Here is a 12933-nt window from a genome sequence, read left to right as displayed (position 1 = left end):
CATGAAAGCTTTTCTATCACAGCAGGGAGGTGGTTTTAAAGAGTTTTCAGCTCAACTCACATACATATCAGCACCTTCATCAGCAACAGAAACATCCCCAGGGGCTGGGGCAACAGGACTTGAGAGTACAAGCACTGTATTTAATAGAAATGTAATAGAAAGGAGTAGAATATCCTCCACACCTTCCTTACGTGTCTTGGTTTCTGTTTTCTTAAGGAAATGGATATTGCTACCACAATCAGAGTGCTAAAGACAGAACCATTTGTTCGGAAACCAAGCAGTGACATTTCCTGTTTACATTCTGATCTTGTTTGCTGCAGGTTCTTTCACTCTTACAACCTAAATTTCATCAGCAGGAGCTATTAGAACAATTAAAGGAGGGGGATCTGAAGAAAACACGGGCACGAAGATAAAGGAAACCAGGAATTAATTTGACTAGCATCAGGGCAGCTTGCTGCTCCCCCACCTACAGCATCAGCCTGGAGTTTATTTGGAACATTGCTAGGAAAAGCCTGTTAACCTTACAACACGCATTACAGAGCAGCGTTTCAATGCTTTAGTCAAGGAGCTTGGGGCTTTACAGTATAAACACTTCTTTTGATTACCAACTATTAAAAAAAACCTTCCAAACAGCAATTTAATGCAGGTGAGAATGTGTGTGTGTGTGAAGTGCAACAGGACATCAGCACCTGAGGGAAGGGCAGAGCTCTGCTCAGGGGCATTGCCCAGCACTGAGACCTTCCCAGCCTTATGGCATCAGCAGGCTCTGTCAGCAAGGCTGGAACTTGCAGCCTCCACCTCCTGAAACTTGAAAGGCAACGTGAAACAAACCTCCCGGACATGCCAGCTTCTCTTTCTCGTGGCCATCTGCTATCCCGGTGCAGCCAGCCAACGAACCAGCAGAAGGCATGGTCAGACACAGCTTCCCGGTGACACGGGGAGGCCCTGGGCTGTTAACCCCCTGTTTGCGTGGCACTGACACCGCGTGCTGCACCGGCACCTCCAATCCCAATGGGATCGTGGCTCCTTGCAACTGCTTCCATGCACAGACAGAGAACTGAAGAAGTTCCTGAGACATTTACCCCACGAGGGCAGTCATTGCCAACATCACGTGCTGCATTAACCATTGCTGCCTTGCTGCTATCACCCCAGGCACCACTCAAATACCTTTGCAAACAAGAGCGTGCACCACTACCACCTGCAAGCAGTCCAGCCTCCACAAGCACCATGTTCCCAACAGCACGGATGCTGAGAACCTCCAAAACTTTGGATTTGTAAGAAGCTATTCCTATGGGCAAGTTCTCAGCCACATTTACTGCTGGGGTCTGACACTCTCTGGTACCTTAAGGATATTCCTTCTGGAGGGATGCAGGGAGGAATAGAGAATGTGCTAAAGAAATTTGACTCAATGCTATGAGAGAAGTTTGTAGAGCTCGTTACTGCTAAAACATGTTCTACAATCTTCTCAAAATCTTCTTGAACAGCCATTCAATTATTTTGGGCACGGTGCAGTCTAAGCAGCTGTTTGAGTTATAAGAAGACAGACCACTTTTAATGAGATTATGCATATTTGATACGCTTAAAATGTAGCTTTGCAAATGTTCTCAACTTTTCAGCTGGCTTACTGAATTTTTACTCAGCCGCCTACCAGAACCATGAATCTATCAGTTCTACTTAAATTCAGCAAACAATCTGGGCAAGACTTCTTTCCTCATGCATGAAAGCGCTTCACAAAACAGACATGTGAGTTATTCTTTTGGAGCTTCAAATGCACCATCACCATCACCTTACTTGAAATTAACTGACCCAGGTGAAGGTTGTTCCTTCTGTGGCTACAGCATTCCAGGTCTACTGGGGTTTTGCCTCCAGCATACCAACTGTCAAGATAAAAATAAAGCTAGACTTGTTGGATTCAGCTTAAGGCCCCGTTTAGGCTAAGTAACTAGGCCTCGTTTCGTCCTGTGATTACAAAACAACAGTGTAGGACGTGTGTAAAAACATACAAGGTGCAATGAGGAAACCACTCCACATAATAACCTGACACATTATAGATGGGATAAATGTCAGCTCAGTCCAGAGTTTAGAGCCTGAACCAGTCTCACCAGGGACGTGTAGTCCTTGGGGCATGTTTCCAAGTCGCACATGGTCTATGAGGAGCCCGAGCTGCCACCCAGCTCCACGTGCTACCGCTTTGCAGATCAGCATGGAGATGCCGTTCACTGCTGCTTTGGTGCTCCCAGGATGAGATCACGGCAGTTTTAATCCTTCCTGCCACATAAGCAAGGACCGTAACTCACCAGAGCAGAGCCTGTGCTGAGTGAATTTATAGTCTCTTTTAGCTCAGAGTCTGAGAATCAATTTTGATATAACTGTGCTTTCAAAACCACTGGTGAGCTGCAGCACTAGCTACTTCCACTGGTCTCTGCAAGGAAGTGCTTCATCAAGCCATTCTTTCTGCATCTGGGATTCCTCCCTACTTTCCTTTCTCATTAAGATTACACTTATCCTTTATAAAAACAGCACCTCTAAGCTGAGAGATGGGTAAGGGGAGTGCAGACTACTCATGAAGGAAGAGAGCAGCTGAGCCACAGCACTCCTTCAAAGCACTGCTATCCTGGCACAGCCAAGTTCCAGCTTCTCAAGCACATTCATTTCTTATTCTTCTCTACCATGCATTTCTTTGCATCTTTGATCACGTCAATGCACGAAGACTGGAAAGGAGACAAAGCTACCAACATATAAAAAAGGATGTAACAAAGAGGAAGACAAGAACAAAGACGAGCACAAAGGAACCTGAAGAAGGTACAGATTAGCATGGTAGAAACTCGTGTGCTGGTTTCAGCACTTGTCTTCTACCTCTGCCCTCATACTGGGGAAGGAGAGGGAAAGGGCAGTCCCCACACTGGACATTGTCCTTTGCAGTGACATTAGACAAGTCCATTCCCAAGATAGCTGCTCCCGAGATTATAACACCTGCTCAGCTAGAGGGCATCTTTCATCTTGATTTGTTTGACTCTGACCCAGCAACATGACCCATCTCCAGCTTACATCAGAAAGTGGAACACTTACAAATGCATTCAACAAACCTGCAGGTTAAAGTTACCAGTAAGCCAATATCGATAGAATTAATCTTAAATAGAAGCCACAACCATCTTTTCTCTCTCTCAAAAAAAAAACAAAAAAAAAAAAAAAACACATATACATACACTCCTCTTCAGGAAACAGTTTTGGAAGCATTATCATCCCTGCTCAAGAAGGCAGTAAATCTGTTTGTCAGTACGTAAATCTTCATACCCCTTGCAACAACTGAAATCTGTGTTGCTGGTTTATCAGCCAAACGCAAACGTCTGCTGAAAACCCACTCAAGGTAGAAGGCGTGCAGCTGGGCAGATGGTTTTCAAATTCAGCCAGTCCACTTGCAGATTGTCTTTGCTACTTCCTACCCTCCTAAAACAAGATACAATGAGAAGAGTTTCTAGTTCCTGCCTCCAAAAAAATTGGAAGTTTTGCTGTTGGTCTTGAAGCAGCAGGGCCAAATCTATTAAAAAGGAGTGGTACCTCCAGGAGCCTGCAGGCACACTACTACACAAGTGTACCTGAACAAGTAAACATTTTTCTGTAATCACAGCAATTCACACAGCACTGTTGCAAGTACCATAGAATTTAATAGTCCTTCGTTCTGAAGTACATCAGATGCCTCCATCACCATTGCTGCATTCAAGATTGGATTCAGTGGTATCCAAATTAAAAGAGAGTTTGGCAGGACAAGACAAAAATGTCAAGATGGTTTTTATTCCATCTGCAGCAGGGATCACAAAAATTACAATCATGCCAACTTTCATGTTTCAGTACTTCAGCACCTGCTGGGGGCAGAAGTTAATCCTTCCCTTATTGGAAACTACTACACAAATACCTGAATAATATCAGGGCTAGCGTCCTTCCTTTGGAGGAAGTCTGTATCAGAAAAATGCTGTCAGACTGGAGGAAATGCTGGTCCATTCATGCACAAAATCTCTTATCTTCTAAAAAGGCTATTGCTTGGTGTGCTCTCAAAGCTGAATTTCACCAAATGTTCTCCCTGCACACACTTCATAATTTTCTTTTTAAAACCTCACTGTTTTTTTTGCTTGTTTGTTTTTCTAAGGTTACAGTGAGTCCTGATACAAAGGCAAAGCAAAGACTCATAACTGATCGTGCTAAAATGGCAATGACATTGTCCCTCTGCACTATCGGCCTGGCTCTATGAACCACTCCTTCAGTGTTACAATGCCCTTGGCTCCAAAACAGTAGGTAAGCGTACGAGAAATGTACTAAGCAGCACACATAACTGCTGTGTAACTCATTCAAGAAAGCATTAAAAACACACCAAGCAAACAATATTTGTTCATTTTAAATTCAAGATTTATGCTACAGCTTAGAACTGCTAATTGATTGCACAGGCAGAGTCAATAAAAAGAATCAATATAAGATGCTCTGCTGAAGTACACAAGGAATTGAGGGGAAAAGACTTCAAAGCAGCAGCAACTGTTTTGGTAAAACAACACAGACACTTGTATATTTATGGACTCTCTAGTCCCTCGTGGCTCCAGAGGATTAGCAAGCAGCTCTATACTGATCAAGGAACCAGAGCTGGCCTACCCAAACAGCCCTGCACCCTTTCCGAACAAAGGAGGGATTTTACCTCCCATATAGCATCCCCCATCTGAGGCTGCAGGCCCCACTGCCAGCATCCCACAGCCCAGCAGCACTCTGCACAGATTTGCTTTTCTTTGCAGACAAAAGAGCAGCATCACCGTGGGAACTGCTGCAAGGGAAGCGAGCTTGACATGGATGGGAGGAAGCAGAAAAGCCAGCTTAAATGTTCTCGTATTTGATCTAGCAAAAATGCATGGCCTTAAGAAGGTGCCTTATCTTGATGGATAATATACCTACTTTTCCTTTTTTTCCTCCCCTTTAGACAAAGAAAATAGAGTTAAAGTAGCTGTGCAACATTTTTGAGTACTTTGAGCACTTCATAACCTTCCCATTAGTCACCCAAAACCTGGCAGCTTTAGGGAATCCAATAAAAAGAAACCTCAATATTAAATACATCATGTTTAGTTTTCAAGTCTTTTAAATCAAACTTACAGCCCGTGAAGTTTTTCCCAACCCCAAATTGCTCATTGAATCCTATTTCATTGTGGCTCGTTCCAGATGAAGAGAGGACACTTTACCTCTGCAGAAGGGAAGAGGAAAATCCCAGGAGGCACCGTTTTCCAAATTGTCGTGACACGTGAGCAACGCGTGTCCTTCCAGAAAGAAGCCTGGGTTACAGCTGTATCTCACTTTGTCCCCGATGCTGAACGTCGTCCCTTGCTGAATGCCGTTCTGCAGCCTTCCTGGGTTCCCACACGTATGACTTGGTAGAACTGCCAAAGAAAGTTGCTTCTGGTTAGGGACAGTGTGTTATTGTATAACAAAGCTGGCAGGTGAGGAATCCAGAACAGCTCACCTCAAAGGAAATTTCATCACTAAAAATGTAAGAGCAAATAACCATAACACACACCATACTGAAATTGCATCAGAATTCATCAGGCCAGTTACAATTAACATTTATGTACCATTTCTACTGAGTGCGTGTACATAAATTTATATTTATTTATTTATTTTTTAAAAAAGGAAGCACAACCACTCCTAAGCAATTGAGTGAGAAACAAGATTCATTTTTTCCTGACCCATTTTTCCAGTTTCTAAACCAAAGCATTCCTCTTTCCTGAGCCCCCCTTTGCAGTTCTAGCAATTTGACATGACTACGATTGATCAAGAGCCAGAGATGAGGTTGTGTAAAACAATGTTTTCCAACAGACCTTCAGCAGACACCTGAAAGGCCCCTGCAATGTACACAGGGTTGTGTCACACCTCAGAACCAAACAGAAGACAGCAAAACCTGCAAGGAGCAACTCTTGCCTGGACAAAAAGCGCTGCAGGATTTCAGCCCACAATGATTTACATTTCCCTGCACTGCATGTTTAATCTGGCTTTCACACAGAGGCATCAAACCAGACTCTGAGCACTGCAGATGGACCCAACTCCACTGAGGGCAGAACAGAGTTAACTGAAGGTTACAACCAAACGTGGGTATTTTATTATGAAATTAAGAAGTTGCAGCTAAAGTGCTACTACATTCGTAATCAACGCCTCTGTACAGCAGCTTCAGAGAGCTTAAATAAAACTACAGGTTCCCATAAACCACTCCAAGAAGATCCACTCAAATCTTTGTTTTAGAGCCCCATATAAAACCAAATGAAGGCAACCACAAGGCTGACAATATCTTAATCAAATTTGAATCACGCCTTGTGCTGCATCTTCTATTACAGGGTTTTAGTTCGCTTTTAGTTCTCGCTGCCATAGTCTGTTATCAATAGGTAATAAATTATATTAATGTCCCTTATGCCGAGCCTATTTTGCCTCTGACAGTAACTGGCGAGTGATCTCCCTGTGGTTATCTCAAGCCATAAGCTTATTTTCATCGTAATTTCTTCCCCTGGCCTTTTGATGGGGAGCGAGAGCCCAGCATGGTGGAGCTTAGCTACCTACCAGTGTGAAACCACCGCACTCAAACATCAGAGGAAGGAAAACATGGTCATTTGGAGCTGAGCGATGGTTTACCATAGGAAACAATTTTGTCGGGGGAATGAACAAAAACAGATGAATTTTGATGAGCAGAGAGAGGTTTAATGTGCAGCTCTGCCAAGGGAAAGAGGAAGATTAAAAGGAAAATGATATGCTAACGTACACAGCACACAGCAGAATAAAATACAACCAAAACTGTGCGTAAGCACGTGAAATGAAGCACAGCTCCGGAACACTAAGCAAAGCAAAACCACTGCCTCCCTGTCATGCCACGGGACAGCATTTTGGGATCAGGAGTTGATGTTCCTCTGCTCTGCCTCCAGCACAGACCCGGCTGCCTCGGATCTGAGCCCAGGTACCTTCGGAGGGCTCTCTGCAGCAGGCTGGGGACAGGACACCCCACAGGGAGGAAAACAAAAAATTAACCTGTAATGAATATAGGATTAGCCTTCCTGCCTCCAGGCATACCATCCTGCTTCCCAGTTAATCTGGAAGTGGGTTAACGGCAACCTTGCCACCTTAAACTTGATTAATTTTAATGGCACGTGCATCTGGACTCCCGCTCTGCTTCAGTTTCTTGGATTTTCCTGGTGTGACCGGGAGCTCTTGCTGCACGCCTGTGTGCGGAGGAGCCCCTTGTAGAGCCTGCAGCCAGAAAAACACATCCGGCACCCAGGGAGCTGGCCTTTAGTGGCTCCATGCCACAGCACAGTGTGGGGTCACACACAAGCTCTGGCTGATGGGATTTTGACCCTTTGCTCCTTCCCCCAAAACACTACTCCCATCCTCCCACAGAGCACCCGGAGCTGGGCAGCTATATGTTCGGCAACAACTTTCACATCAAAATATTAATGACCATGCAGCTTTTGTAATCGTGGGGGGGTGCTATCAGATACATCAGACGGGCTGCAAAGCCGCGTAGAACTAATGTTTCATTTTCTGTAATGATACTCAAAACCCCAATTTAATTAAATTACCAATGTCACTTTAAAAAAAAAAAATGAACCCAACTCCTGCTTTTATACTTCCTTCCTTTAAAATTAATGACTAGAACTTTGCTATAAATAAAAATCCATCATTTTTAAAAGTCACTCTCTAACACTAGCTGCTCTCTAGTTAATGAACTGTGAAGAATCAGACAACCCCGACCTGCATCGTATCTTAAAATCATACTTGAAAAACAGGATCTCATTTAAAAATTCTGCTTCATTTGGCTGCCTTAACTAATATTGTGTTACGGGACGGACGGCATACATGCTTTTAGGGGGAGGCAACATTAACTCCTTGACTGCTTTGGGTTCAATGCAGTTGCTGAATAAGCTGGTGAACACTTTTTTTATTTATTTCAGATACACTGATGTACATCTGCAGAAGGCAAACACTTCAGCTGCTGCATCATGGACCAAAACACTGCTTCCCAAGAGGCTGATGCTGCTTCCAGAGGCAGGTTCAGCAGGAGCAGCAGATCCAGCTGCCCTGCGATTATTCTGGTCAGCCCTAAAGTTCACCTTCAGAGGGATGGAGAAGAGTCAAAGGATGCATCTGTGCTTGCTGAAGAAGCCCAGCTTCACGAATCCCCTGCAGCAGACCGCCAGGTCCAAGAGCTCAGGAGCCCCGCAGGCGCTTTGCTCAGCAGGAAAGAGGTGTCTTTGTTTCACTGCTCAGCCCGACACCCTGAGCCGCTGCTGCCACTGCCTTCACAGCGATGGATTTGCGATTCTACTCCAACATTCCTTAGAAGAGATAATATTATTGCTCATACTTGGCTGCCTCTAACAGCCAGACTCTGATTGCTTGAGAGATTAATAGAACTGTATTATTTACATCAGATGTCGCACAGAATAATATTATTAAAGCTTTGTCTTACCCATTTACCAATTCCACTGTAGATTAGTAGCATGGATTTTTTTTTTTTTTTACTCCCCATAAAAGCTTTGTTCCTGGCAATCAACATAATATTTTCCAGTGATTGTATGGAAATGAATGCAGCCACAGACCAGATTGGTAGAGATGAATAGAAGGTCCTGTTAGTCATTTTCTAGCAAAGTATTTCTTTCCATGATGAATATAGAACAGTTTATTTTATTTGTCTTGATTTGAACAGCTGCCAAACCGTTATCTTATTTTATGACAGAGGAAAGGAAATAGGATTATTCTGCTGCAGTTGCACCTGAAGAGCTCCTCGACGTACCTCAAACAGCACCATTCAGATATATTGCCCTGGAGAACACACTCCCTAAGGGGACACAGCAGAGGAACCACGGTCATGGTGTTTATTACCAGCACAGGCTCAAACAGAAGCAGACCTTCATTTGATCCCACAGTTCGGTGGGAACATTTCCTTCAAGAAGCCAGGCTTTGTAAGCTTTATATCCAGATCTATTGGTACAAGACAAAAGGTCTCACAGATTTCATATTGTGTTGCTCGAAAATGAGCTGCTAAACAAACTGGAAATGGAAACAACACATCTGAGAATTCTCCGCCATCCATGCCTGTGAGTTGTTAAAGAGCAGCCAGAACCGATGATCGTCAGAAGCTTCCCACCATTCCCTGACTGGATTTTCAGCTCCATTTCGTTTTGCCCTTCTCAAGAGGCTCACCAGGCTGTTCCCAAATTCTCTCATCCCCTTGCCCAGGGATCACCGCACTGGACGTTTTCAAAATCATTAGCTTTCAAAACCTAGTACTTGTCAAGCCAGGCCTCCTCATTCCAGTTCACTCAAAATTAATTAGTAGTTTTTAAGTCACTAGATGTGACTCAACGCATCCTTGGACAGCATCCCACCATCAAGATGCATTCAGGCTAATTACATCAGCTTTTCTCAAAACCCCACAGGCTCTTTGTTGGAAGAAAAAAAAGCAAAAACCAGAGATGCTTCTCATCCCGCTCATCACATTGATACGTCTGAGTTATGTTACCAATTCAGGTCCCTTCAAACAAAACAAAAACTCAAATCCATCTCCACCTTGCTCGCCATTCAGAAGAGAAATCTTCCCTGCTTCCTATTCAAATTAATCTTCGGCTTTATTTTCTCTCTATTGTTTGAATATAAAATAACCCCAGCATTTAATACATCTAGCTACTTCATTCCAGTCTATTACCCTATTTACATAGCTAAAAGAAACGTTTTTATTGCTTGAATTATCTGTGGTAGTTTACGACAGATACTTCAATGCTATCACTGTCATAACCTTGAAATCTTATCAAGGAGCCCAACTTTTATGATACGAGACCATACATTATCTCCTCATTCACAACTGATTTCCATTCCTAAAAAAAAACCAACATGAGGGAGCAGGCACTTATAGCTCCTGAGTACAGTTCCTGCAGCAGGAATAATTCCCCATAAAAGGATGCTACAGAGACAAGGCAAAATAACAAAGCCATCGATCTAAACGTACTGGCTCAGGCACCTCTGCACATCCACATTTCCAGATTAATCTTCAATACATTTTTTTTTTTTCCTAGCTCTTTCCATTTTGTTGCACTTCCTGAACCTAATGGGTGCCTGAAGTCGAGACACCCAAACAGCTCAACACAAAGGTTTCTTCTGCTGGAGATCCAGGCTGGGCTAGGAAGAGCAGCGCGTTGCTCAGGGGACAACGTGTTCTGGATTTGTTACCTTAAGAGAAATTGGAGGAGAGAAAGATTCCTGAAGGAGAATGTATCTCAGATTTCCATCACATCCTGGAAAATAAACTGAAGTACCTACACACCATTGACAGTGCACCTTTGGCCAGCACTAATGTGAATTCCAACGGGTGGGGAGATCCATGCTGACCAACTTCCCCTCCCTCTCTGTCCGTAACTTTCAGGCAAAGTACCGCGGGGACACTCTATGACTCTCTAATATCTTTCATCAGTGTTTCAGTGCAATCTGTTTTAGTTCAGAAGAGTTGTAACCTTCAGAATAAGTGTCCAGTGTGTGTTACAGAAAAGGAAATAAATGGTATCTTTTTCATTTCATTTTATCCTTTTTTATGTCATGATTCATTTCCAGTACAGCCAACAGAGATAAAGCTAAATGGAAACTATTTTTTCCCTTCTAATATTTCTTTGTTCACTAAAACCAGCCAGATAGTTACTTCTGGATAATAACAGACCAGAACGGTTCATCATCCATCTTCTTTGTGGTAGTAGTTCTAGGGCTTTTTTGGAAATTCATTTTCGAGTTTTCAATTTACCTTCCTGGAATGTACTAGAGCAGCTTCAGCGCCACTTCTGAGAGTACCGTGCGAGCTGAGACAGGAGGACTTCAGGTTTGATTTAATCACCTCACTACAGAAACAGCAAAAATTCAAAACATGGAAGTGACAAGCTCACAGGAGATGTGGCAATGGACAAGCCCACCCTGAAGCATTTACCCATTTACAAAGTGACCAGCTGCCATCCCATGCTGGCACCCTGTCCCATCGGACAGACTCCTTACTTTCCTTTGCTCATGACCAGCCCATGCATTAAACATTCACTTTAATTGAATCCAACTCAATACCATAGACAACTAAGTATTTCTGCAATTATCTTAACCTGTTCTGGGGAGAGCATATGCTTCCTACCCTCAGTTGGCAGAGGGACTGAAGACAGCTCCCCGTCTCAGTTCTGGTGGCACGATCCCTCTGGGACGAACATTTTCGAAGAGGAAGCTTTTTCTGGAAGGATTGGAAAAGAAAGATCCTCAAAGGCAGCTGGAGGGATCAGAGGTAAATTACAGATCCATCAGGCTGTCTTCAGAGATGCAGTGAGCCCCGCTCCCTAACAGTTGGGACTTACTGCCACTCATTATTTATACTTTCAAACAAATGTCACTACTTGCTGAACATAGCCGAGGAAGCCTGGCTAGCATGAAAATACAGAGACTGAAGCCCAGCTACACAAATCTTCTGCTGGGCCTGGACCACCACCACCATGCACCCAGGACCGGGGTCCTCCCCTGCTGCCCCAGCCCAGGTCTCTCCTGCATCAGCATCCCAATCAGGCAGGCACTTGACAACCGCTCATCTTTGCGAACCTGCTCTCGTCCTGCTGCTTCTCAGCGCAGCAACACTTGAGCACCAGCTTAATTTAAAGTATGCAGTTAAGTGTTTTGCTTAGCAGGAATGGATTTAAGTGCATGTTTAAAGGCTTCATCGAACTGGCATTTAACAGCTGCAGAGTAACCTGAAGAAACTTCCCCAGGGAGGAGGAGTGTGGTTTTACATTTGTTTCCTCTCTTCCTCCCTGAACTAAGGTTAACCATTCCTAGGCAAACAAAGAGATCTGTGTCTTCTTGTAAGACAAAAGACAAGCCAAGAAAAGCAATGCTGCAGTAGTTCTCAGCACCAGAAGACAACTGAAGGAACCAAACCAAAGCTGAATTAAAAGCACAGCCCCAGGGAGTTCAGCTGCCTACCAGGCTGAGCACCTCACTCCTTTGCACACACCAGACCCAAAGCCAGGGTGTCAGCTTGAAAAAGGGGTGCCAGATTTGGAAACCCAGATTCGAGCCGATTCAATCTAGACACTGGGTGCCAGTGTTGATCCGCTCTGCGTTTTGCTGGAGAGTGTCCCTGGACAAGGAAGGCTCTTTGTTCTGTTTAAAAAAAGCCTCTTCCAACTTTAGAGTCTCCATTGTTTATCTGCGTATTGATCTTCTCGAGCTATTGGCTGATTACCCAGAAACAGGAACTGGAGCCAACTACATCTGTTTCAATAAATATTTCACAGCAGAGGAAAGGCATTCACCACAACTTATCACCCCCAGATTTTTTAGGCCAGTTCTCTGGAAGCAGCCGGTACCAGTGCATGGGGCAGCAGCAGCCTCAGGAGGGAACCCAGTGGATTTGGGCTCCTCAGGTCTAACACAGCACCAGGCCCTAAAACACAGACCTGAGATGTCGTCACACCAGTGGCAGCTCCAATTCCTTTGTTCCCAGTGGCTTCCACACATCTTTCCTTCCTCACTCCCAGCTTTCTGGAGCCTTTGGAGGAGCAGGCGTGGATTGTACCTGCTTGGAGTGGTAGTCCATGCGTCTTCCCAAGCAAACCAAACTGAGTTAGCCTGCAACTGCACTGAGATTAAGCCACGAATAGCCCATTTCCCCCCACGTGGGACCAGAAACACCTGTAATTCACAGCTTCCAATTGCTTCAGCTTCCATTCAAACCACGTCAAGTCTGGCTCACCCCCTAAAGAAAACACAGAAACAACCTAGCCATGATTAAACTGCCTTCACAATTTATTTCTCCTCATTTATTCCCTTTACAGTCAGCTTTTCTGTACTTTTTTAGAAAGCTTGGTGACTCGGTACCACACTAGGGCCAATCCTGCAGGCATAACGAAC

The 12933-nt window shown here is 44.2% G+C and overlaps 1 protein-coding gene across 8 annotated transcripts in view; it reads right to left on the bottom strand.

The window, feature by feature from the left end:
• The window catches only part of CSMD2 (CUB and Sushi multiple domains 2), a 322375-nt gene that overhangs the window by 208656 nt on the left and 100786 nt on the right, over positions 1 to 12933 (bottom strand). For all 8 annotated transcript variants that reach the window (XM_068657555.1, XM_068657554.1, XM_068657553.1 and 5 more), the window contains one exon: positions 5214 to 5408. In XM_068657555.1, the coding sequence (XP_068513656.1) occupies positions 5214 to 5408 (195 nt within the window). The remainder of the gene's footprint in view (positions 1 to 5213; positions 5409 to 12933) is intronic.

Source organism: Anas acuta, chromosome 21, assembly GCF_963932015.1.
Source record: "Anas acuta chromosome 21, bAnaAcu1.1, whole genome shotgun sequence".
Taxonomy (NCBI): domain Eukaryota; kingdom Metazoa; phylum Chordata; class Aves; order Anseriformes; family Anatidae; genus Anas; species Anas acuta.
The sequence above is the reverse complement of the archived record's forward strand: the minus strand, read 5'-3'. Positions and strand labels throughout refer to the sequence as shown.